This window comes from Hyperolius riggenbachi, chromosome 11, assembly GCF_040937935.1.
Source record: "Hyperolius riggenbachi isolate aHypRig1 chromosome 11, aHypRig1.pri, whole genome shotgun sequence".
In the NCBI taxonomy this organism is placed as follows: domain Eukaryota; kingdom Metazoa; phylum Chordata; class Amphibia; order Anura; family Hyperoliidae; genus Hyperolius; species Hyperolius riggenbachi.
The window spans coordinates 49,543,417-49,569,962 of NC_090656.1; the positions used below are offsets into that span (position 1 = coordinate 49,543,417).

At 44.7% G+C, this 26,546-nt stretch overlaps 1 protein-coding gene across 2 annotated transcripts in view; it reads left to right on the top strand.

Annotated features, from left to right (window-relative positions):
- Positions 1-18,921, top strand: part of SF1 (splicing factor 1) — a 34,680-nt gene extending 15,759 nt beyond the window's left edge. For both annotated transcript variants that reach the window (XM_068261213.1, XM_068261214.1), the window contains 8 exons: positions 2,762-2,851; positions 2,943-3,126; positions 5,464-5,579; positions 5,663-5,770; positions 9,580-9,772; positions 15,991-16,174; positions 16,252-16,419; positions 16,505-18,921. In XM_068261213.1, coding sequence (XP_068117314.1) covers positions 2,762-2,851; positions 2,943-3,126; positions 5,464-5,579; positions 5,663-5,770; positions 9,580-9,772; positions 15,991-16,174; positions 16,252-16,419; positions 16,505-16,821 — 1,360 coding nt within the window. In that variant the 3' untranslated portion in view covers positions 16,822-18,921. The remainder of the gene's footprint in view (positions 1-2,761; positions 2,852-2,942; positions 3,127-5,463; positions 5,580-5,662; positions 5,771-9,579; positions 9,773-15,990; positions 16,175-16,251; positions 16,420-16,504) is intronic.
- The last annotated feature ends 7,625 nt before the right edge of the window (positions 18,922-26,546 follow it).

Sequence of the window (26,546 nt, forward strand, 5' to 3'; positions counted from 1 at the left end):
AACCTTTTTTTGTGAGCTCAGAAGTCTGCCCATCTCTGCTCTACAGGAGGGAGTAGGTAGGTGGGGTCAGGTGATCAAGCCTGTGCTGGAGAAGCAGCTCTCACTCTCCTAGCAGCACCGTATTTATTTAATGAGCAGAGTTGTGTGCCTGACTTGTCCAGCTTTTTCTAGAGGGAAATTCTCTGGAATGGCTGTTTAAAAATTGGTGAATAGAGCCGTAGTCTACCATTCATCTTTTACTAACAATCTAAAAAGGAATCCAGGAGTATGACTGAGGGCTTCAGAGTGGAACGGTGGGCAGGTTTGTTTTCACATCCTTGGCAGAAAGGTTGTGAGGTTTACTGCTGAGATGTCCACATGTGTCCTGTTTTTGGTAACCTGTCCCTGTGGCAGAAAATGTGGACAGATTCTCCTGACTGGCAAATACCTGACGGATGCTACCTTTTCTACGCATTCCAAAACTAAGGCTATGTTCAGTGGTTCATTATGACGTAATTTATGCATACGTCGCACTGCAGTGGGGGGTGGGGTCTGACTGTGTGGCTTCCCAATGCACTGCATGCAAAAGGCATGCATTGACAGTGAAGCATACTTTTTCATTGACTGTATGCAATGCAGTGTGTGGATAACGTGCGGTGCGACTTTCCTGTTCTGCTGTGTTCCTACTTTTGCAGGGAATGTAATGGCCACTGTGAACCTAGCCTTAAAGTGAACCAGAGACGAAGCACCCTTGTGTATTTTACCATAGAAATCAGTGGGAACATTAGAGAAAACATTTACCATGCTCTCTGTTCCATCCTCACTGCTAAAAGTGTCTGTTATCTAGCTGAGATAAGAATCCCGGACTGAGCATTGATTCTGGCTTTGCTATAATGACTCAGCTATAATGATTCCTGAGCAAAGCCAGCAGGGGGCAGGCTTGGACTTGAAGACAGCAAAGAACACAGTCTCAGCTATAATTATTCTGTAGCAAAGCCAGACCGACTGCTTAGTCGGGATTCTTATCTTAGAGGTGATAACAGGCAAATTAAACAGAGAACAATGTAACAAAGAGCAGATTAGGTGTTTACTGTCATGTTCCCACTGATTTATAAGGTAAAATACATGAGGTTGCTTCATCTCTGGTTCTCTTTAAGGCTTTGTTCACATCTAAAATTGCAATCGCTGAAGCCAGCGTTTTTTGTGAGTGATTTATTTTGCGCCTCCCAGCACTTACCTGCATGCTATGATTTTTTTTTTTTATTATTTTTTTTTTTTTGTAAAGCGCTTTTGCAGATCGATTTTATCTGTTCACTTGACGCAAGTCAGGAAGTGGACTGTTTGACCCGGAAACAAATGCAATGTATTTATTCTTAAAAGAGCTTGGGAAATTGCTGTACAAGGCGCTCTTGCGATTTTTCCTATACCTTCCATTGAGGCAAATCGCCCCAAAAATGGTACAGGCAGCACTTTGGTGAGCGGATCGGAATCGAACCGCTCAGATGTGAACACTTTCGTAGGGAATCATTGCAAAATCGCTTTAACCACCCTGGCGTTCTGATTAAATCGCCAGGGTGGCTGCGGGAGGGTTTTTTTTAAATAAAAAAAAAACTATTTCATGCAGCCAACTGAAAGTTGGCTGCATGAAAGCCCACTAGAGGGCGCTCCGGAGGCGTTCTTCCGATCGCCTCCGGCGCCCATAATAAACAAGGAAGGCCACAATGAGCGGCCTTCCTTGTTTTGCTTACATCGTCGCCATAGCGACGAGCGGAGTGACGTCATGGACGTCAGCCGACGTCCTGACGTCAGCCGCCTCCGATCCAGCCCTTAGCGCTGGCCGGAACTGTTTGTTCCGGCTACGCTGGGCTCGGGCGGCTGGGGGGACCCTCTTTAGCCGCTGCACGCGGCGGATCGCCGCGCTGCAGCGGCGATCAGGCAGCACACGCGGCTGGCAAAGTGCCGGCTGCGTGTGCTGCTTTTTATTTCATTAAAATCGGCCCAGCAGGGCCTGAGCGGCAGCCGCTGGCGGTGTTGGACGAGCTGAGCTCGTCCAGACCGCTCAGCTGGTTAAGGGTGATTTTTGAAAATCGCCAGCACTTAAAAAAAAGCGAAAATGCCCTGCGTGTAAACAAGCCCTAAAGGACAACTGAAGCAATAAGGAGGTTGCCATATTTTTTTCCTTTTAAGCAATACCAGTTGCCTGACTGTCCTGCTGATCTTCTGCCTCTAATGCCGGGAATACACGGGTCGACTAGCGGCACGATTAGCCGCTGGATCGGCCTCGCTCGTCCGCGCAGATCGATTACCGCTCGCCCCCGCCGGCGCTGCCTTATAAGCGCTCGATTCCCTGCCGTTGTCCGCTGGCGGGGATCGAGCAGGCGGGAGTCGAGCGGCTTGATCGGGCCAGCTGAATATTATCAGCTGGCCGGATCAGCTGGTCGATGCACGGTACAGAAACGTACCGTGTATCCCCAGCATAATAGTTTGAGCCACAGATGCTGAACAAGCATGCAGCAGATCAGGTGTTTCTGACATTTGTTGTTAGATCTGACTAATTAGCTCCATGCTTGTTTCTGGTGTGTGATTCAGACACTTCTACAGCCAAATAGATCAGCAGGGCTGCCAGGCAACTGGTATTGTTTAAAAGGAAATAAATATGGCAGCCTCCATAGTCTTCTCTCTTCAGGTTCCCTTTAACCTTATGGCTAGAGTTCCATTGCAACTGATTGTATATGTATGTGGTTGATACTTTCTTTGTTTTTAATGTCACATTGTTTTCCAGGCCACCTGCTACACGAGTCAGTGACAAGGTTATGATCCCTCAAGATGAATATCCAGAGATTAACTTTGTGGGCTTACTTATTGGTCCAAGGTACGGAACTTCCATGTGTCCATTAATACATTCAGTCTGTATTTTATTTTATTTTTCTTAGTCTCATTTGGTCTTCTGTACTTTATTTCAGAGGCAACACATTGAAAAATATTGAGAAGGAATGCAATGCAAAAATTATGATTCGTGGCAAAGGTTCTGTGAAGGAGGGAAAAGTGGCACGTAAGGATGGGCAAACTCTTCCCGGAGAGGATGAGCCACTCCATGCTTTAGTAACAGCCAACACTATGGAAAATGTCAAGAAAGCTGTTGACCAGGTAAAACCTTTCTGTTGTGTTGGTACAGGCAAGTTCATTTGTTCCCTTACTGCAGTCTTCTTAACCTCATGAGCCCCAGAGATGTATACCCCCCTAGTGAACAGGCCACTTTTTTTTTTTTTTTTTTTACAATTCAGCACTTCACAACTTTAACTTGGCACCCAAGTGAACTGTACCTCTTTTTCTTCTCACAAATAGAGCTTTTTTTTTTGGTGGGATTTGATTGCTGATATTTAAAAGGGAGAAAAAAATTTTTTTTCAAAAAATACTGACATTTTTGCAAAAAGTTTATTATACAGTTTATTTAGTCGTCAGTCTGTCCAGGCATTCTCTGCACTCAACCTAAATCCTTGTTCACCTTTAATTTTGATGAGATTGGCCAACGTTGCCACCACCTGCATATAGTATGAGGGCCAACCGTTTTTTTTTTTTTTTTTTTTTTTTGTTTTTTTTTGAATGCTGTGAACGTATTGTCAATCAGTCCTGTCCAACTCCAGTCCTCCAGGGTTGAGGTCCTCGCACATTTTTTTTAAACAGCTGAAAGTAATTGATGAGTTGGAATCGGGAAAAGTGTGATTAATCGAGTAGAAAACACTTCTTCATTTCTCAAGTCCATCATAAACACTGGAATGGATATGGCCCTCAAGGATGGGAATTGGACAGCTCTGGTATAGGTAAACTCATACTATAGTGGTAAAATTGGTCAGTGATTGGCCAGAGTTAAAGGTGTGTACCAGGCTTCACACAAGCAATTAGGGTGTTGTTGGGAAGTAATTTTGTAAACATAATTGGGGAGTTATTAGGAAGTAATCTTGTAAACTTTTCATGCTCACTGTTAGTGTCATAGCTCTCTCCCATTATTAACAGCATTCTCTGCTTCTTATCTACCATCCCTGTGATCACTTCCTTTGAGCTTACAGAAGACTGTAAAGTCTGTGTAGGAGTAAACATTTTCCTCTACTAACCGATTTCCTCCCCCGCTAACAGTTAGCACCGTGGTGAAAAGCCCTTTATCATGCCTAAACTCTGTTTAGGCATGATAAGTTTAGGTGTGATAAGTTTAGGCATGATAAGTTTAGGTGTGATAAGTTTTTAGGCGTGATAAGTTTAAGAACCAACTTGCTTAGCACCGTAGTGCACAGCTGATCAAAAGTTTTGCGCTAGCAAAGTCTGGTGCACTTTGCATAGAGTTTAATGGCGCTGCTTTGCGTGCGGGACTTTGCATGCGATCTAAACTTGCCTAAACTTATCATGCCTAAACTTATCATGCCTTAACATATCATGCCTAAACTTATCATGCCTAAACTGAGTTTAGGCATGATAAAAATGGTTATCACGCCTAAAGTCTCTAACTGGGTTAGCACCGCTTTGTGAATCGAGCCCGAAGACGTTACAGGCGTACGTTAGTGCAGCCTGTAACGCAGCCCCACCGCACAGTAATGAAAAATCAATCAGCCCATTCACACTGCACACGTTGCGTTACATTGTAACGCAGCACATCCGTTGAGAGTGCTGCATGCTGTGCATTATGCGCGGCTAATCCGCGTTAGACTGTGCGCACATGCTCAGTAGTGTTGGGGAGGAGTGGGCAGCAGGCCAGGCACATGGCTAATATTCACTGCACGGTGTGACGTGCTGTGTTTACTTCCTGGAGCTGCCGCTCTGTGCGGCGATTGGCCGGGCGGGACCACGTGATGCCGCATGCATCCAAGAGTACGCATCACGGACGCCAGAGTGAGCTGCACAACGCGGCTCACTCTGACGTCCACATCAGAGAGCACCAGGCGTTGCGTTAGGGGCACGTTGTGCCCTATAATGTCCCCTAAACGCAACGTCCTGGTGTGTAACTAGCCTTAAAGGACAACTGAAGAGAGGTATATGGAGACTGCCATGTTAATTTCCTTTTAAGTAATACCAGTAACAGTTACCTGGCAGCCCTGCTGACCCTCTGCCTCTAATACTTTAAGCCATAGACCCTGAACAAGCATACAGCAGATGAGGTGTTTCTGACATTGTCAGATCTGACAGATTAGCTGCATGCCGGTTTCAGGTGTTATTCTGACACTTCTGCAGCCAAACAGATCAACAGGGCTGCCAGGCAACTGGTAATGTTTTTAAAGGAAAGATGGCAGCTTCCATATTCTTCTCACTTGTTTTGTGCTTTAAGTATTCCATTTTAAATATGACTTTTCATTGTTCCGGTTTTGTTTGAGCATTGTACTGTTCTAGTACTGGACACAGGTGAGACCGGTCTCTGCCGTCCTGTAGATGTTGAGGTTTTGTACTTTGGGTTTTAGTGCTCATTCTTGTATCCCCGCCCTCCACTTTCGTTTCTAGATAAGGAATATCCTCAAACAGGGAATTGAGACTCCAGAGGATCAGAATGACCTGCGTAAAATGCAGTTGCGTGAGTTGGCACGGCTTAATGGCACCTTGCGTGAAGATGACAACAGGTAGATGTACATATTGCATGGTATTTACGTTTTACAGTTCTATCTAAACTACAGTTCACTAACCGATATCATCTTGTTCACAGAATATTGCGACCCTGGCAGAGTACTGAATCCCGTACGGTTACCAACACTACCCTGTGTACAAAATGTGGAGGAGCTGGTCATATTGCTTCTGATTGCAAGTTTACAAGGTAATGTGTGTTGTGTTGTGTGTGTGTGTAATCGCTACTTCAGGATAGGATGCACAGCCTGCTCCCGGACATAGACACATGGCTTTCCTCTGTGTATTCCAATTTCCTCTCACATCCCAAAAACATACAGACAGGTTAATTTTTGCCTCCTTTTTGTCTGAAACGAGCAATTTTTCCTAAATCCATGAATTTTTTTTTTTATTTTTTTTTGAAATTTCATGAATTCTCTGAATTTGGGGGTGAGGAGGGGTAAGCATCCTTCTCTGTCTAAAAAAAAAAAAATAAAAAAAAAAAAGCATTGCTGAAAAGCAGACAGCAGCACACTAGTGTGTACAGGCCCTTAGCTGTTTTCATATGATCTGGCAGAAAGTAGTGCGTGTAAGCAGGGCAGAAAGATACAATAAATCATTCCTCTGTGAATAGTGACAGAAGTATAATCTAGCTACATGCTCAGCTCTGCCTCCCCCAATGCCGACATACATTTTTACAAACAGATGGTAAACGAGGCATTTTTTTTTCACACAGGCTGTGATGAGAGACCTCTGAAAAGCTTTCTAGTGTTGCTGGTTAAAAGCTCTATAGGTATGTTGGACTTAAAGTGACTCCGAGCTCACCCAAAAAAAGAAAGTTGTACTCACCAGGGGCTTTCTCCAGCCCAGTGCTGGTCGGGAGGTCCCACGCCAGCGTCCTGGCTCCTCTCCTTCTCCCCGCTCCGGAATGGCTGACAGGCCGCAGCCCGGGCGACACTCGGTAGAGTGTCGGGCTGCAGCTTCCGCGTATGACGCGGATTACGTCACACGCCGGCCGCCTCGCGTCATCACGGCGGCCGGCGTGAAAGTACTGCGCATGCGCGCTTTAAACGCGCATGCGCAGTGTTTTCACGCCGGCCGCCGTGATGACGCGAGGCGGCCGGCGTGTGACGTCATACGCGGAAGCTGCAGCCCGACACTCTACCGAGTGTCGCCCGGGCTGCGGCCTGTCAGCCATTCCGGAGCGGGGAGAAGGAGAGGAGCCAGGACGCCGGCGTGGGACCTCCCGACCAGCACTGGGCTGGAGAAAGCCCCTGGTGAGTACAACTTTCTTTTTTTGGGTGAGCTCGGAGTCCCTTTAAAGGAGAACAGTTTCTTTGATAGTTGTTGTTTTAGTCTATATAGCTGCTGAAATGATCAGTCCATCTACATTAGATCAACAGTGAACACGTTAATGTGGAAGTCTGTCCAATCCAGGAACCTGTGGCACATTTTTAGGAACCTGCTCCATTGACAGCAGAAAAAAATGGGTTCCAGATGCAACTTTTAAGAAGGCTTGGCTATTTTTTCCCCTGCATTGTAATTTTTGATATGGGGGTAGGGGGAGGAAGAATTCACTTGGGGGTCACTGTCATTTAAATATCCATCATTTTGGATCTTTAAACGCGGTCAAGGAACACCTGTACACTTGCTCAATTTTTGATTGAGGCATCCACCAATGGCTGCCTCTGCCAAGTTTGACCACTTGACTACTGAGGGGTTTTTCCCCTTTAGGACCAGAGCAATTTTCACCCTTCACCACTCCTCCCTTTCTTTTGCCAATAACTTAATCGCTACTAATCACAACAAAATGTTTCCATTTTTTTCTTATTACCATTAAAATGCATTTGGAATAAAATAATTATTGGCATTATGTACCACCCAAAGAAAGCCTAATTGCTGGTGAAAAACACAATATAGATAATTTCTTAGTTTTAGGCCAGTTTGTCCCGGTTATTGCAACATGTAAAATATTTCCCTAGTATAATATATGGAGCCAATATTTTATTTGGAAATAAAGGTGCATTTTTTTTTCATTTTTGCGTCCATCACTAATGCCCATATTTTCAAAAATAACAGTAATCTACCCTCTTGATATACATATTGAAGTTCAGTCCCTATGGTAACGATTTATGTAATTTTTTTTTTTTTTTTGGGGGGGTCATGCAAAAGTATTTGGGTACTGTGGGAGGGAAGGAGTTGATTTACATGTGTGGGTCTTTTTATGAAAATGGTTTTAGGTATAATTTTACTATTTGGCCATAGGATATCCTTGCGCATTCCTTTCCCGTGCGTACTAGAAGTACATGAACAGGAAGTAATGCGTGGACGTTACTTCCTTAATTACAATGACCGCGGTCATCTCATTGATGCTGGCGATTATTGAAATGGGGACTTGGATCAGTGAATGGGTACTACGTTGCCATCCATTGATCTCCCCTCTAACGGGCGGCGACGAGTACCTGAGGGGGAGCGAGCAGCCATCCGCTGCAATAAGATGAGTATCTATGTACCTGGGACTTCAGAGTAAGTTTCCCAGGGTGTAGATATACTGCATAGGGTGCAGTAGGTGGTTAATATAGAGGGTACTCACCTTAAAGGGTACTTAAAATGACACTGTGGTCCCCAGTTTAACTTACTTGGGGCTTCTTCCAGCCCCCTATAGTTGTTTTGGTCCTTCTCCGTCCTTAGCACTTATTCCAGTCAGTGCTGTCCCCTCAAAAATCTGACCGACTCAGCCAGTCACGTGCGAATGCATGGCCCAGGATTGCATGTGCCTTGATCACGCTCCAGTGGCAAGGAGCATTCTGTGCATGCAAGTGTGATTGAGATGTGCACTGCCCGGGGCAGCATCTACAGCTCTGACGGGCACAGTGGCTGAAGGAATAAGAGCTGAAAGATGGTGAGAAGACCACAGGAGTCTGGAAGAAGCTCCAGTTAACTTCAACTGAGGACCTTGGTTTTGCTTTAGATTCCCTTTAAGAGTGACCGAGTGCAGATCCCTGAGAGCAACAGTTTGGGACTGAGTACCATATAGGGTAAGCTATAGGCTAGTGATGTGTTGTGTTGCTATGACGGGGAGTACAGCCATTGCAGCTAAGTTTAGGCTATTATTCTGTGGTTCATCTGTTGGTGCAGAGGAGAAATGTTGAATTTGTTTCCAGTTTAAGGGCTGTACTGTCTAGTGTCTGTGATGTTACTATAAACCGATATCTTGATATATTCTTTAGCAGTAAAACTACTCCGTAGGACCACCAATGTATAACATAGCAAAAATCTATTAACCCTTTGCACTCTCGCATGCAAATGTTCAAACAAATGCATTTACAGATTCATTCATCCAGGCACAACTGTTATCCCTACAGCTAAGTTAAAAGCCGGGGTCTTAGTTCACAGACGAATGCATTCTTATGCTTAGTCACCTATACTGCGCAGAAGTACCCAGGTAAACATAGGTGTCCTAACTCTGGCCCTGTAACATGCATAGTGCAGACATGCAAACACATTCATTGCATCAAACCTATCAATGGATTAGGAGCACACATCCTGACGTCCTCTCCTGGGACAGACAGTGCATCTTACCAATCACACAAGGGAGCTAACGTTGTGTCCATGTGCACCATGCACATACACCAGCATAAGCTGTGTGCATGCTGACAAACACATACAGGGGAAGGAGGGAGTGCACTGAATTTGACCCTAGCCACAGGGGTCAGTGCCTGGATGAATGAATCTGTAAATGCATTTGTTTGAACATTTGCATGCGAGAGTGCGAACGGTTAATAGATTTTTGCTGTTTTCTAGCCACACCCCCTTCAGCACCTCCCTTTCCTTAACTTATTTAATGTCCTAACTAGATGCGATGTGCCTGGATATATGTATTTTTTTAATGTATAACATAGCTGACTCAGCAGTATAGTTCTCACTATGCACAGTTTTCAGGTTGTACTTTTCAATGTCATGCTGTGTAGTGTATGATAAGCACCTCTCTGTAACATTATATATTTTGCTCCTATGCAGTGTTCAAGTGCGCCCTGGCGAGCCTCAGTCAGCCCAAGATAAAGCAAGAATGGATAAAGAATATCTCTCCCTCATGGCAGAGCTGGGGGAAGCTCCTGTACCTTCCTCTGTAGGCATAACAAACACCTCATCCCACAATCCTGTTCAAACAGCCCCGAGACCAACTGGCATGACCACAAACCAACCGCCTCTGGTATGTTGCTGCTTGTGTTACTACATATTTAGTGTTTGGCTACTGTTATCTATGGCTAGGTTCATCGTGGGCATTGTGTTCCCTGGAACAGCAGGAACTGGAGCGTCACTCTGCACATTAGCTGCTTGTTGCGTTGCATACAGTGAAACATATAGTCAATGAAAAGTATGCTTCACTGTTGTGTTTTGCGGTAACACACGGGATGCCACACACCATTATACTGCAATGCGCCTGCTGCACTGTGAACATTGCATACAGTGGTGTGAAAAACTATTTGCCCCCTTCCTGATTTCTTATTCTTTTGGATGTTTGTCACACTTAAATGTTTCTGCTCATCAAAAACCGTTAACTATTAGTCAAAGATAACATAATTGAACACAAAATGCAGTTTTAAATGATGGTTTTTATTATTTAGTGAGAAAAAAACCTCAAAACCTACATGGCCCTGTGTGAAAAAGAAATTGCCCCCTGAACCTAATAACTGGTTGGGCCACCCTTAGCAGCAATAACTGCAATCAAGCGTTTGCGATAACTTGCAACGAGTCTTTTACAGCGCTCTGGAGGAGTTTTGGCCCACTCATCTTTGCAGAATTGTTGTAATTCAGCTCTATTTGAGGGTTTTCTAGCATGAACTGCCTTTTTAAGGTCATGCCACAACATCTCAATAGGATTCAGGTCAGGACTTTGACTAGACCACTCCAAAGTCTTTAATTTGTTTTTCTTCAGCCATGCAGAGGTGGATTTACTGGTGTGTTTTGGGTCATTGTCCTGCTGCAGCACCCAAGATCGCTTCAGCTTGAGTTGACGAACAAATGGCCGTACATTCTCCTCCAGAATTTTTTGGTAGACAGTAGAAATCATGGTTCCATCTATCACAGCAAGCCTTCCAGGTCCTGAAGCAGCAAAACAACCCCAGACCATCACACTACCACCACCATATTTTACTGTTGGTATGATGTTCTTTTGCTGAAATGCTGTTACTTCTATGCCAGATGTAACGGGACACGCGCCTTCCAAAAAGTTCAACTTTTGTCTTATCGGTCCACAAGGTATTTTCCCAAAAGTCCTGGCAATCATTGAGATTTTTTTTTTAAGCAAAGTTGAGACGAGCCTTAATGTTTGCTTAAAAGTGGTTTGCGCCTTGGATATCTGCCATGCAGGCCGTTTTTGCCCAGTCTCTTTCTTATGGTGGAGTCGTGAACACTGACCTTAATTGAGGCAAGTAAGGGCCTGCAGTTCTTTAGATGTTGTCCTGGGGTCTTTTGTGGCCTCTCGGATGAGTTTTCTCTGCGCTCTTGGGGTAATTTTGGTCAGCCGGCAATTCCTGGGAAGGTTCATCACTGTTCCATGTTTTTGCCATTTGTGGATAATGGCTCTCACTGTGGTTCGCTGGAGTCCCAAAGCTGTAGAAATGGCTTTATAAACTTTACCAGACTGATAGATCTCAATTACAGTACTTTTTGTTCTCATTTGTTCCTGAATTTCTTTGGGTCTTGGCATGATGTCTAGCTTTTGAGGTGCTTTTGGTCTACTTCTCTGTGTCAGATAGCTCCTATTTAAGTGATTTCTTGATTGAGACAAGTGTGGCAGTAATCAGGCATGGGGGTGACTACAGAAATTTAACTCAGGTGTGATAAACCACAGTTAAGCTATTTTTTAACAAGGGGGGCAATCACTTTTTCACACAGGGCCATGTAGATTTGGAGTTTTTTTTCTCACTAAATAATGAAAACCATCATTTAAAACTGCATTTTGTGTTCAATTATGTTATCTTTGACTAATAGTTAATGGTTTTTGATGAATAGAAACATTCAAGTGTGACAAACATGCAAAAGAATAAGAAATCAGGAAGGGGGCAAATAGTTTTTCACACCACTGTAAATGGTACATTGCAGTGCGGCAAGCAGCGTTACTAAGTGGCTGTCATTCTGCAACGCGCCACTGTGAACGTAGTCTGAGTACATTCAGCATGTCATGCAAAGTCTGTTGCACCAAGTTTTGATACGTAAATGATGAAAAAACATCAAAATAAGCCTGAGTATTTTCAGTAAATGAAAAGCAAAAAGTATTTTTGAGAAACATAACTAAATACTGAACACATCAACAAATGTTAAGGGGTACTACTGTTCAAATCAGGAGGTAGGTTGCAAAAGCCTTCTTTCATAAAGCTATATATACTATAACAGTTGGGCAAACTAGGATTCTGTGCGCCCCCCCCCCCCCCCCCCATTAAGTGAACTGGCTGCATGATACTGTGGCACATTTCAGAGGGCTACTTAATACTGGGACACACCTGCCTACCTATACTGGTGGGGAACAGAAAAGGGGACGAGTCCAATATAGTGTAGTATTTACTGGTTATGGATGAGATAATGAAAAGTATTGTTATACTCGCAAACGAGGGTTACCACTTGGGCAACCACTGTATACGCAGGTGGGGAGATTAGACCTGTCCCCACTCAGGATTAAGAAGTCGCTCTCTGTAGATCGCAAAGGGGTATCGCTCCTCCACCAAGGGTGGACTTGTGCAATGTAAAAGTAAACAGAGGCATCAGTAGGATAAAAAAAAAGTAAAATGTTAGAGTAGTCAGAGGTGCACTTACCTCCCCCAAGACACAAGTTAGTAATGATGTATCAACAAAATAATTTTATTTATACACTCAAGATTTGGTACAACTCGTTTTGCAGGAATGACCCTGCTTCATCAGGCAATAGGGATGGAGTATACCGCAATGCAGGTCTAGGACGAAGGCAAGCCAAGCGCATTCGCTTAGTCCTAGACCTGCATTGCTGGCAGGGTCATTCCTGCGAAACGCGTTGTCCCTAATGTTAGAAGTGTATAAATTATCTTTGTTGATACATCATTACTAGTCTACTTAGAGGTCAGTCCACCTCTGCCTCTATTTTTAAACATTTTTACTTTTTTTTTTATTTATTTATTTATTTTTTATTTATTATTATCCCACTGGCGCCTCTGTTTACCTTTGCATTGTACTGAGGGGGAAGCACATCGGCTACGGCTCCCTGACACTGGGGATGAACTAAAACTAGGGGCGCGGTTGGTACTGGGAGGGAAGGGGGGGGATGAAGTTCCACTGTATGTTTGGCATCCCTTAAGAAATCAGCTTAGCTGACTACCATTTTAAAGTGTACCGGGGCCGCTGCTCGGATACAAAATTGCAGACTTGCCTAAGGAGAGGGAAGCGTCTGTATCCTAAAGAGGCTTCACTCGTCCTCAGGTCCCCCATTGCCGAGCACGGACCCTCCAAAGATTACAAACAAGAGTTTGTCAGTAATCTGATCGAGGCCATGCTCCTCTTCAAGGAGGAGCACTGGCTGTGCTTGTGCCGCCCAATCAGCTGGAGGGTCTGCAAGCTGCATTAGGAGACCAGAGATCAGCTGCTCAGATTTTTTTTTGCAGTTAAAGTACAACTGCAACCGCCAACTGTTGGAAATTTTGAACAGAGGCACCAAAATTAAATAAAAACGTCTTAAAGATTTAAAAAGGGAAAGCGGTGGACTTGCCTCCCTCAAGGAAATGCAGAGATTTGTTATTTTATATCAAAAATAACATTTATTAAAAGGCTCCACTTTGCAATGCGTTTTGCGGGCACAGTCCAGCTTCATCAGGCAGTATATGGAGAAACTCCGGAAAGTCTGTAGCGTAAGCACTCGGCCATGTTAGACTTTCCGGCGTTTCTCCATATGCTGCCTGATGAAGGGGGACTGTGCCTGCTAAACGCGCTGCAAAGTGGAGCTTTTTAATGTTTTTGATATAAAATAACGAATCTATTTCCTTGAGGGAGGTAAGTCCACGGCTTCCCCTTAAGGGTTTTTTTTTTTTTTTTTTTTTTTTTTTTTTTTTTATATATATATAGACGTTTTTATTCTATTAGTGAAGTTAGTACACAATATTGGGCTCTCTGTTCTCATTCTTTTCTTCTTACAAGCATCCACAAACTGACTGATGCAACAGAACAAAACAATAACCTGTTGAGACATCCAACTTATTTACAATTAGACTTGTCGCAGTGAGAAGCCCAAGCCCCCATTATATTTAGCCATGTCAAAACCTGGCAAGAGGTCAGATGTATTGCCTATTCATTCAGAGTCATAAGTCTAGATAACTATTACTGTTTATAGATCAAGTCATTTCGACCAAATTTTGTCAAATTTTTTACGTATTTTTCAGTGGATGTATACCTCTTTGAGGATAGGTAACTCTTGTTTAATATAATTTTCCCAGTCTGTCACTGTCGGTTGGCTTCCCTCTCCTTAGGTAGTATGTACTTCTGAACTCGAGCTTTGGCTCGGTTTCGCTAGAAGATGTTAGTGGAACACCACCTGCTTGTCCTTGGTTTTAGAATAGTTGTGATTTTTGAAAATTCTTGGTCAATGGAAACCGGTAAAACAAAACAAAAGGCAGATACTTAACCACTTCGCATCTAGACCTTGTTTTCAGCTTGACCAGAGCAATTTTGACAGTTTAGCTATGTCCCTATTTAATAAGAAATAACTTAATCCCTACTTATGACACAGAAATAAAATATATATTGTTTTTTTCAAGACAAACTAGGCTTTCATTGTATGCCATTTTGTTTTCTATGAATTTTAATGGGAAAAAAAAAATAGAAAAAACATGTATTTCTCAGTTTTACCAATTCCAGTTTAAAAATAAAAAGTGCTGCTGTAGATAAAAAACACAAATTTTGTTTGACTATTCTTACTGCTTATCACAAAACTTAGATTATGTTCCTGTCACAATTTTTGGTGAAGATATTTGATTCTGAAATAATGCTACAGAGTGTGTTTTTCACTATGAATGAGAAAATAAAAGTTTTTTTTTTAATACTTAATAATTTTTTTAATTTTTAATACTAAAAATCAATCTTATTAGCTCAGAAAACTTATATTCCCGTTCACCAATTAGTCCTGCATCAGATAATGCCAGAAATGTGCACAGGAGCAAGCCTAATCCTACACAGCACTGCTTTCAATATAGGTCAGTAGATCTACTGACCTGTGGCTTAGATGAAGTCCCAGAGGACGTATATCTACTGACCTGTGGACGAAGTGGTTAAAGGGAAGGTTCAGGGAACTCTTGAAAAAAATAAAAATCCCTATCCACTTACCTGGGGCTTCCTCCAGCCCGTGGCAGGCAGGAGGTGCCCTCGCCGCCGCTCCAGAGGCTTCCGGTCGTCTTCGGTGGCCGACCCGACCTGGCCAGGCCGGGCTTTTCTGCGCTCCATGGCCGGGCTCTTCTGCGTCCCACGCGGGCGCGCTGACGTCATCTGACGTCCTCCGGGCTGTACGGCGCAGAACTACTGCGCCTGCGCAGTACAGCCCGGAGGATGTCCGATGACGTCAGCGCGCCGGCGTGGGACGCAGAAGAGCCCGGCCATGGAGCGCAGAAGAGCCCGACCTGGCAGCCGGCCTGGCCAGGTCGGGTCGGCCACCGAAGACGACCGGAAGCCTCTGGAGCGGCGGCGAGGGCACCTCCTGCCTGCCACGGGCTGGAGGAAGCCCCAGGTAAGTGGATAGGGATTTTTATTTTTTTCAAGAGTTCCCTGAACCTTCCCTTTAAGGAGAGGGAAGGCCTGGGTCCTAATGAGCCTTATATCTCCTCTCCCGTTGCCCGTTCCACCGCTGGCTTACCTGTAGCAGCATGTGACCAATTCGGTCAAATGCTGCTATCTCCGCCGCCGAGAGGAAGACTTTGGAAGTCTTCGGGGGTCCGAGTGCTCCCGAAGACGGGCCGCTCCATACTGTGCACACGCGAGCGCAGTATGGAGCCGCCTGTCTTCGGGAGGACTCTGCTCCCAAAGACTGGATTTGAACGGAGGAGCTGCTGCCTGAACCAGAGCACCGGGAGAGGAGAGGGAAGGCGCTACAGGACCCAGGCCTTCCCTCTCCTTAGGTAAGTATCTGCCTTTTTTTGTTTTTGTTTCAACCGGTTCCCATTGGCTTTAATGTGTTTGAACAGGAACAATTCAAGCTGGAGTTTTGAGCAGCAAATCAAATACAGGAGTTGTGTCAGTACTTAGTTTTATCAGTTGATTAAAAGAATGTTGCCTGAATTGGCTATTGTGTGCATCAGATAAGCCAGTTGTGTTTTATAACTTTATATCTCCATAATAATGTGTAAACTAATTCATTTTGGGCATCTGTGTCCTGTTTGGTGAAAATGCCAATAATGGTTGTATACTTTTTCTTTACAGAACCGTCCTCCCTGGATGGCCAATGATAGGCCATTCCCAGCCCTACATGCTGCTCCTCACTCATTCCCTGCACCTATGGCAGGAGCGGGCAATGGCCCTCCCATGCAGCCCAATCCTGCTGGTCCCCATCCCCACTGGATGCAACCACACCCTGGAGCACACCCACCTGGTCATCATCCTATGGGTAAGCCTTTAGCTTCATGTTCTGCAAGGTTTTCTTTTGGAGGTAAAGAATGGCACTAGTAACTTTTCTTTCTGCAGGTCTTTTACATTCTCATCCTATGGGGATGATGCCACCCCCTCCTCCACCACCACCTAGTGGGCCAGCACCCCCACCACCTCCTCCATCAGGCCCTACATTGCCACCTTGGCAACAGCAAACACCAGGTGGCCCGCACCAGCCTGGAGCTCACCTTCCATGGCAGCAAAGTAAGTCTGAACGATTGTCCTAACACTGATATCTTGTTAAATGAAAAAGTGGTGGTTTTCTAATTTTAATGGTTTTGTTTTTCAGCTTCACAAAACCAAACGTCTGCGGCTTCTCTACCCCCATGGCAGCAGCAGGGAGGAGGAGGTGCTTCGACTGGCATCCAAAATAGTGGATCCATGGTTCCCCCTCCACCAGGTGTTCAGCCTCCACTGCCTCCTAATGCTCCTCCTCCTCCTCCACCACCCCCTCCAGGAAGCTCTGGTCTTCTTTATGTGCCACCTCCCCCTCCGCCACCTCCGTTAGACCCTTCCAACTATGTCACTATGATGGGCATGGGTGTACCAGGCATACCCCCATTCTCTATGCCACCAGCTCCTCCACCTCCCCCTCCCCAAAACTGAGTGTTGTATGATCATTCCTTTTCAAGAAGGGTACTTAGGTCTTTTTGTTTTTTTAATTATTTCATAACATATCTCTTCCATGGGGAGGGGGTAAAAACTCCAAATGTTGGCAAGATCCGCTTACCCTTAAGCTACACGTTTCTTACGAAGTCTGCAAGTTGTCCATTTTTTTGTTTTTCAGACTTGTGCAATGAACTCTCTATTCTGACAATGATTAATTTTGGGGGTTAGGCACCTGTTAAAAGTCTAGATTTATTTAACAGCCTAGAGGATAAGCAGTTACTCCGTGTGCTTCTCTCCTAAAATGAGTGCAGTTCTCAGTGATTTAGCGGTTATTCATGCTGTGTACATGAGTGTCAGTGTTAAATGTAACTGTTAACTGCATGTAGTGATCATGTTGCAATGCACAGTGTACAAAAAGGCAGTCCACTTTTGTATACTTATTATGACATGCCAATGAAACTTCTTTTGTACCACCCTGTACCAAATATATCTCTGAATATCTTTAAACTTGGAGTCTTTTTGTTGCGGCATGTGCTGATCCTTTCTGGTCAGTGCCCTTTTTAGCACTGCCTCTGGCTTAAGTTCATAATTCCATTAGTGGACGGGTCCGTGACTGAATGTCCATCTACCTGAACATCCTAGATTTTAATACAAGTAGACTTCCAAACATTTTCTTGCATACACACGTGGCACTTGGAAAATCCAACATGTAAATTAGGCCCCTCCTATAGGTTCCCATGAATTCCGCCCTCATTCTGGCCCCCATTAAACTACTGTTTATTTTAGACTTTGCATTCTTCATGTCATCAGACCACATAGTCCATATGTAGCCCTACACTATGCTTTCAGCTGTGTAGTTGTATCAACAGAAGCGCATCTGCCTTGCAACTTGTCAGGTTAAGCTGCTATGATTAAACAGCATTTCTATGGTCTACTCAACACACTTTTTTTAGCTCAATAAATAAAAATGCTGTTCAATCACAATGTATAGGGGTCACGAACAAAGGTCCGGACTATAAGGCTTAGTTCTCGCTGCAAATCGCGATTGCTAACTGCTTAGTTATTGCGATTTTTGCTTTTCAATTTTCGGAGTGATTATTGCAGGCATGTGGGTTTTTGCACACTCCAAGCTGAAACATCCCGAAAAATGTTTTCAACTAAATCCAAATGCTGCTGTGAGAACACTCTCTCCCATAGGGTAGCACTCAAAAGCACTTGCAGTCTGAACCAGCCCTTAGAGGGTCAAAGCTCGGACACTGCCAGCACAGCTATGTAAGTGGGGAAAAGTGAAGGTGTGACATCTAATTGCACAGTATAGTAGTGAGACAGCAGTACATGTGAGATAAAACTATGATTGGCTGGTGCTTAGCCGGCACACTTCAGCTAGTTTTAGTCACTGTTTTACCTGCACTACTTCTGTTCACAGGCGTCTTGGAAAGGCAATGATAGATTCTTGCTACATTTCCGTTTCCCTGATCTTGTGGCTGGAAGGAATGTACTGGGAATATTCAGACAGGGTTCATCTCTACCAGGGGTCCTCAAAGCAGCTCTGGTTAGTATGATAGAAAAGAAGCATCGTCAAGGATTGCATTAGGCTGTGATTTGTCTGGAGCTCTGCTGAAGGTTATACATTTTTACAGATACAACATCGGATTCAATTAAAATCCAATGTAATGAAAGTTGTTAAAAAATGAGGCACTTTCAATCGATTGTGTGAACTGTATAATAATGACCAGGCTGCAGCATGGGGAAGAGAGATGTAAAAGTGACATATGAGTGAAGTTCCAAAGCTTTGTACTACATCGAGCCGTACAAAGATTACAGCTGGGAGGGGAATGTCAAATCTGATATCTAACGAGGCGCTGTGACTTGGTGGTAAATGAATGTCGATCTTTTACCACATCTAGTTGTGGCCAGCTTTAATGTGACTTGCCGAATACGGCTGAGTTCTGTCAGTGGAAGATGGCAGTAGTCGCACCATTTATACTCAAGACTGTGTATTTGGTGTGTCTGTCTGCGGTTTTTAATATATATTTTTTTTCTCCTTGCCTGAACATTCTGTAAAAACATCTTACATTAAAATGTTTTCTTTTTTAACCTGTGTTGATTATATTATTGTTGTGCATGTCTGATAAAAAGCCACCAATCTGTATTGAGTGTACCGAAGGTCTATACACCAATGGTGTTGGCATGTTTGTGTGCAGTGTTCTCCCCAGGCTCTTTCAGCCGGGTGCTCAACCTGGCTAATTTTAGTGAGCATCCGGCTGTCATCAGCTCTCCTCCATATGCTGTAAGCAGAGTTGCGCTGACCCTGCATTCCCCCTGTCTTGACCCACCCGGCTACTTTTTCATGTTACCTGACTGGAAAAATAAATTCTGGGGAGAACACTGTTTAATGTGAAACTGGTTACATTTCTTCAATTCATGTGGACTGAATGTTTATTTACACCCCTCCCCCCCCCCCCCCCCCCCCTCCTTTCTGGACTGATTTTTACAACTTCTCATAGCTAAGAAACATTGCTGTGGAAACCAGAAGCATCTTAAAGGTAACCTGACGTGAGGAATATGGAGGCTGCCTTATTTATTTTCTTTAGAGGAGCTGTCAGCCATACTATCTCAGAAAAAAAAACACATAAATACTTGCTTGACTTACATAACATGTGTATTGCGCTGTCCGCGGTTTGATTTGTGATTTTTCTATAGTAAAAAAAGAGAAAATCCTTCTTCTGATCCTTCATTTTAACTGTCTATCTTGAAGCCAATCCTGATGTCATTTCCTCCCTTACACTCCTCTGCCTGATCGTGTATGCATTGCCCACCCTCCTCCAAGTCTTCAGGCACTCGCACCAATCTCTGCAATAGAAAGTGCATTGCCTCAGCATGACAAATATTGGCCAATCAGAGAGGAACAGAGGTGTGTGGGGGGGGGGGGGAAGAGGCTTCAGCCAATCATGTTGCGTTAGTTAGGTCAGAGGGGAAAGTAAAGAAGCAAAAAAGGACAACCCAGCATGCCCTGCAACTTCCTTTGTGTGGCAATGTACTAAATAAGAGTCAGGTAAACTGTGAAATGATACTTTATCAACTAGAAACTAAATAGTGATTTTTTAACTTTTGAATTGCCTGGTTAGCATCCTTATTACTTGTTTACCACATACAAAAATTGATTTTATGCCTGACAGTTTAAGCAATGCCAGTTGCCTGGCTGTCCAGCTGATCTCCAGCCTCAAAGCCATAGACCCTGAACAAGCTTAGACAGATCTGCTGTCTCTGATACGATTAGCTGCGTGCTTGTTTCTAGTGTGTGATTCGGACACTACTGCATTTAAATAGATCAGCAGGGCTACCAGGCAAAACAAATATGACACTCTATATACCTCCCGCTTCAGGTTCCCTTTAACCCTTAGCCTGCTAGTTAAAAAAAAAAAAAAAAGTTGCATGCCTGTGTCAGCTATGCTTTAACTGTGTTTATTAAAGGTCCTGCCCAAAACCTACATCTACCAAAGTCCACATTAGTCATTAGGAATTGTAATTTGCACCTCATTGACCATCCCTAGTCTATATTGAATGGCTTTTTTTGTGACTTCCATAACTAAAGTGCTATTCCAGCAGGGGCATAACTACAGGGGAGCAGTCCCGGGGGGGGGGGGGGGGGCAAAGCTGCAAGGGGACCCCAATTATTTCACTCCTTCTGATAAAGGGGTTCATCCTTCAAATCAAGTGTTTTTGTGGCTGCACTTGATGAGTGTGAAGATTAGTGTCCACACTTGTTTTATGACCCTTGCAAGATGGGCCCCCAGGCTGAGCAGGTCACCAGGGGTAGGCAAGGGAAAGTTTGAGCAATAAAGGGCCCCATTAAAGTTTTTTTTTTTTTTTTTTTTGCTGGGTTGCTCCATAAATTATTATGCCACTGAACTCCAGATATCAAAATGGAAACCACTCCAATTCTTGCTATATGGATGTGTTAAAGAAATGCTTGAGTCACCGTAACACAAAATAGTTTTTCATTTGGACCAGCACTTCCTGCCCAGCTACTTTGAAGATGCTGCATTTAGACGGGTGTCACTTGCATCCTGCTGCTCTGCCTGGGCTGACATTTTAAAGTGTACTGGAGGCAAAACTTGGATACAAAAACACTTGCCTAAAGGTGCGTTCACACGCACTATTGTAACAAACAACGGGTCCGTCAGACCCTCCCGCTAAACAGTCTTATCAGTCTGCCGACAGACTGTACACACGTCCTTCTGTCAGCAGAACGTCCGCCCAGCGGGAGGGTCTGACGAACCCGTCGTTTGTTACAATAGTGCGTGTGTATGCGCCTTTAGAGGGAATCCTATGGAGCAGGGTTATCAAACTCAAATACAAAGTGGGCCTAAATTGAACACTGGGACCAAGCCGCGGGCCAACCTCAATGTCTACTGGTCACCATATAAAGATCCCTGGTGTCTAACAGCCCCCTCCAACTGCTATACAGTTCCCTAGTGTCTAGCGAGCCTCCTCCCTCCCCTATACAATTCCCTGGTGTCTAGTGATCCTTCCTCCCCTATACAGTGCCCTGGTTTCTAGTAGCCCCCCATACAGTTCCATAGTGTTTCATGCTTTTCCCCCCACCTCCCCCATATGGCTTCTCTGGTGCTCTAGCCAAACCTAATGCAAAGTGGAGAAACCCCTTGAGGCCCAAATTGAATGGCCAGATTTATCCCACAGGCAGTAGTTTGACATGTATGCTATAGAGGCTTCCTGCGCCGTCTTGTGGTTTCCCACTCCTCTTCAGACAAGTATGGCAGCGCCTGCGCAGTAAACCGGAGCGTCTCCATGATGCTGTGCAGGTGCAGCAAGACTGTGCGTGTGCCTGAAGAGCATGACCCCCTATGTTCTGGTGGGTCCTGCCAGAGGACAGCGTGGTAAGTCTCTGGAGGATCCAGAGGCTTCCTCCTTCATTGGTAAAAAAATTTTTTTTTAAGAAACTAGTAGTGAAGGGAAAAAGTAGTGAATACTTTTTTTTATTTTATTTTTTTTTATTACAGTCCTCATTAAATGTTCTTTTGTCAGCCCACTGTGAAATTTATCACAGGTGCTGGCCAAGGTTTCGGAACCACATAGGACCCTGTTATGGCAAAGACCTGTCTGCTGCTGTGCAAAAGTTCCTGCAGAGGAAGTGGGAGTCTGGCTCCTCTAAACGCTCGCAGAAAGCTGCTGGGATCAGGTGCTGCTGAGCCCAGACAATACACATCGCTATCTTCGAGTGTTTAGAAGAGCCAGACTCCCACTTCCTTTGCAGTTACTTTTGCACAGCAGCAGACAGGTCTTTGCCTCCGAGCAAATATTTCCTTGATAAAGGGGTCCTAGGTGGCTCCAAAACATTGGCCATCTTTTACATGGAACCAATAAAGATTAACTTTGGATGTGCCAGCTCTTTTCCTTGTTGAATATTGCGCAGAGGACGTCGTCCCTCATTTTAGCTTTTGCTCTCCCCTTAAAGACTATGGGTTTGATCCTTAAAGAGAGTCTGAAGCGAGAATAAATCTCGCTTCAGACCTCATATATGCCCCTGCTAAACTGCCGCTATCCCGCGGCTTAACGGGGGTCCCTGATCCCCCAAATCCCCTCCGTAATGCGGGGGAGCGCTTCCTGGTCGGGGCAGGGCTAACCGCCGCAGCCCTGCCCCACGTGCGTCTGTCAGCGCGTATCTCCGCCTCTCCCCCACCCCTCTCAGTCTTCCTTCACTGAGAGGGGCGGGGGAGAGGCATCGATGCGCTGCTGATAGATGTGACTGGAGGCAGGGCTGCAGCCGTTAGCCCTGCCTCCAGGAGCGACCAAGTCTGCGACCAAGTGTTGCAGTGGGGGGTTTGGGGGTAAAGGGACCCCCGTTTAGCGGCGCTATTGCGGCGGTTTAGCAGGGGCACACATGCCCCTGCTAACTATGAGCTCTGAAGCGAGATTTATTCTCGCTTCAGAGTCTCTCTAATGCTGGGAGTACACAGTTTCTGGCGCTCGATTCTGCGCCTGATCGTTTTGCCACTCGATTCTCTTAGATTCTGCTAATTTTTCGTATCATTTTTTAGTTCACTTCATTGACAAATCGAGCGGCAAAGCGATTGAATGGTAATCGGACATGTCGGAAATGATCTATGTAACCATCTAATCAGCTCAGAAACGATCATCCGTGTATCCCCAGCATTAGTGAGTGCGAGACAACACTACCAATGTAATGCATGGCTGACCAGCCTGGTCCATGACATCATTGGGGCGGTGGGGCTGCACACAATCTATAGATATTGGAAGTGTTTTTGATGCTGAAACCAGGATAATTAATGTATAAGTAGGTACTGTAGTCTGAATAATTTACGGTTAAAGCGGATCCGAGATGAAAAACTAACTATAACAAGTAACTTGTCTATATATCTTATGTACAGTTTAGATAGTTTACACAGCAAATCTAGCTGCAAACAGCTTTAATAGAATATGATTATTTCTTCCTGTGATATGACAGCAGCCATGTTGTTTGTAAACCTTACACAGAGGCAGGCTTATCTGCATCTTGAGCAAAAAAACTAATCCCCCCTCCTCCTCCCCTCTGCCTCTGAAATCTCTGGCTTGTAATACCTCCCCCTCCTCCTGCCCAGACTGAGCTCCCATGAGCCCTTGCTACTGTCTGAAAGTGACTTGGCTCTCTGAAAACCTATGGGCGTGGCTTGTTTAGTTTTTATAGGGAATTGGAGTATTAAAACAAAAAAGTATTTGTCTTGAGGAATGACCTATAAACAATAGGAAAGGAACACAATTATGCAATGAGTAAAAGTTCATCTCGGATCCACTTTAAGCAGAGCTGTGGGTGGAGAATCCTCATCCCAGTGTTTCCTAACTAATCTGGCAGTTTATAGAATAACTTCAAAATTGCACATGGGTCAGCTTATCTTTATCTGGGAGGTGAGCATTTGTTTCCTCCTGTATGCAGAAAGCAGGCTCTCCTATGCAAATTTTGTATGCAACATACAAAGGAATCGATCAGAACCTGCCAAGCTTGAATTTGATAGTAACAACTAAATTCTGCATGCAAAGCTGGTAAACGTGGTCACATCCATGGTGCAGATCTCCAGGTAGAAGATGCCAGTCCAAGCTCTAGCAGAAAATCTGTTTGACTACCTGAATACTGAGAAAATATGAGCCTTTATTTGGTATTTCCAAGCTTCATAGAACATTAGTAGCACAGATGAGTCTCCTATTGTTTCCAGTACAGGAAGAGTGAGAAACTTCAGTTATCTATGCAAAATAGCTTATCTGAGCTCTTTGACCAAGCTTGGTTGGCTACAGTGCTGTTTTCTGAAGCACTTATCTCAACCAGTCTCACTGTTTCATGTTTAATGTTTTACTGCAGGGAAGTTTAAAGGGTCATTAGCTCTGCCCTGTTACATAGTTTAAAGCATAGTATAGTTTGTGAACTGCAAATATTAGAGAATGATGCAGTGTTATAATAATAAAGCTATATAACTGAAAATAAATAAGTTAGACTTTTCTTTGCAATTAATGTTATTCTTTATCCATCCTACACATACAATTCGTTATATAAGTTTGTTTTTGTTTTTTTTTCCTTCAGTGTCACTTTAACCACTTTAGGACCACAGCGCTAAAGACCAGGCTATTTTTAAAAAAAGGCCAAGCTGCAAGGCCGCACAACATAGCACACTAGTGTTCCCTTTTCTCCCCACCAACAGAGCTCTCTGTAGGTGGGGTCTAATCGCCCCCTAGTGTGTGTTTTTTTTTTTTTAATATTTGTGTCCTTATTTTATTTATTTATTTTTTGCAAACCCCTCCCTCCCCCCAGCCAGCCAATCCTGGCAATCAGCTGTCATAGGCTTCTGCTCTCTTGTGCACCAGGCAGCGATGTACTTAGATCGCAGCACTGTACTTAGTAAAAAGACGGCGGTTTCGCCAGTCCTCCCGAGTGGCGATCGCAGCTCAGAGACTGAAGGGCGGAGCTCCGCCTCCCAAGCAGGAGATACACGCGCAGCCTACACGCGATCTCCTGCAGTAGCCGGCCCCAGGACTTGACGCAATTGGCGTTAGGCTGTCCTGGGGCTGCCGCCTTGGTCACGCCCCTTGGCGTGACGCAGTTTTGAGGTGGTTAAGGAAAGTAGAACTCTTAGCCAACAAATTAAATTTTTCAAGTCTGGTTAATTGGTTCTGGTTCCAAGACGTAGATTTTACAGCTTAAATAGTGCTGTTTTCTAACTCCAAACTGCGCAGGCCTGTCACGCTGGCCGCCGTGATGAGCGTTATGAGCGTTAGGATCCAGGAAGAGTGGTCAGACCTGGGTGTCGCCGGTAACTGGAGTCACTGGCAAGACATGGAGGGGAGCCAAGAGGATGCCAGGGGACCTCGTGGCCTACAGGAAGCCCCGTGTAAGTGAAATTTTTGAATTTAGGTTAATGCTCAGGGTCCCTTTAAAAACAGCCGCCGATGTGTTCTCATGCACGGGGCTGTGAATGATTGCTGATAACAAATAGCAACAATCATTCAATAAAGTTGGGACCCCGATGGTCCCAATAAGCCTTAATTTTTTTTTTTTTTATAGCCCCAGTTAATTTTTAAAGCAAACCCGAGGTGGACAGATGGGACACAGGCATGTTCTCTGTCTCATGACCTGCCTCTGTGTCCCCACACCACCGCTCTATGCCGTCCCCTCCCACTGCCACACTATAGCCCCCCATAATTAGCGACAATAATATTTGTCACTATCTCAGAGGGTAAACAAAGGCGAGGGATTCCCTGTTCAAAACCTCCGCTAGGGGCATTCCTGCAGGGCTTCCAGAGCTGCCATTGGGCAGCTCTCTCCCTGGCTGCGCCCCCTGCTGCTCCCCCGCCTCCCTGCACGCTGGGAGAGAGATCGATCTCACTCTCCTTGCAGCGTCGTGACCCAGAGGTCGTGAAAGTGGCCCGGAGCGGCGGAGAATGGCGGTTTTGGCGGCTACCTGATCTGTTCAGCCCCCTGCATCAGTTAGCATAATTTTTATTTTTTATTGTGCGCCCACCTCAGGCTCTCTTTAAGCCTAGCCTATTACCCCATTGTTAACCCCCGCAAAACCTATACCAGTTTATAAACTTTTAATGACTGCTTCCTGTAGCAATCGCGGATGCGAACGCTAGGGCGAAAGTTTTCTACAGATATATTGCTCTGCCAATTCCTAGCAATGCATTTGTACATCACTATGGCCCCCGAACACATCCGGTCGCCAGATGCAGGCTGGTAATAAAAGTTAGTAATAAAATTTGGCATATGGGATATTGTTTTAACCAGAAATGGCCAAAGAATTCATTTTTATGTATTTTATAATTGTGGCACCTGATGTGAAAATTAGGAAGGGTTAAAATGGTGGTTTTCTGCATTTACACCTAATTTTCCCCATAAAACTTCTGAGGCCCCATTCACACTAGAGCGTTTTGCCGGCGATTTCGGCAAAACGCTCAAACGCTAGCACTTTTGAAAGCGCTAGTGTAATAAAACCCTATGGGCCTGTTCTTACTTGGGTGATTTGCGCTAATTGCCCAAAATTGTGAAATGCAAACGCATAGCCTGCACCATTTTCAGGCGATTTCCCGGCGATCGCGTTTCAGTGCTATAGAAGCGCTGAGCGTGATCAGAGAAATCGCTGCACTGTCCAGTGATTTTTACACGTGAAATCGTGGAAAAATTACTCCCACAAAGTGTGAATGGGGCCTAAAAT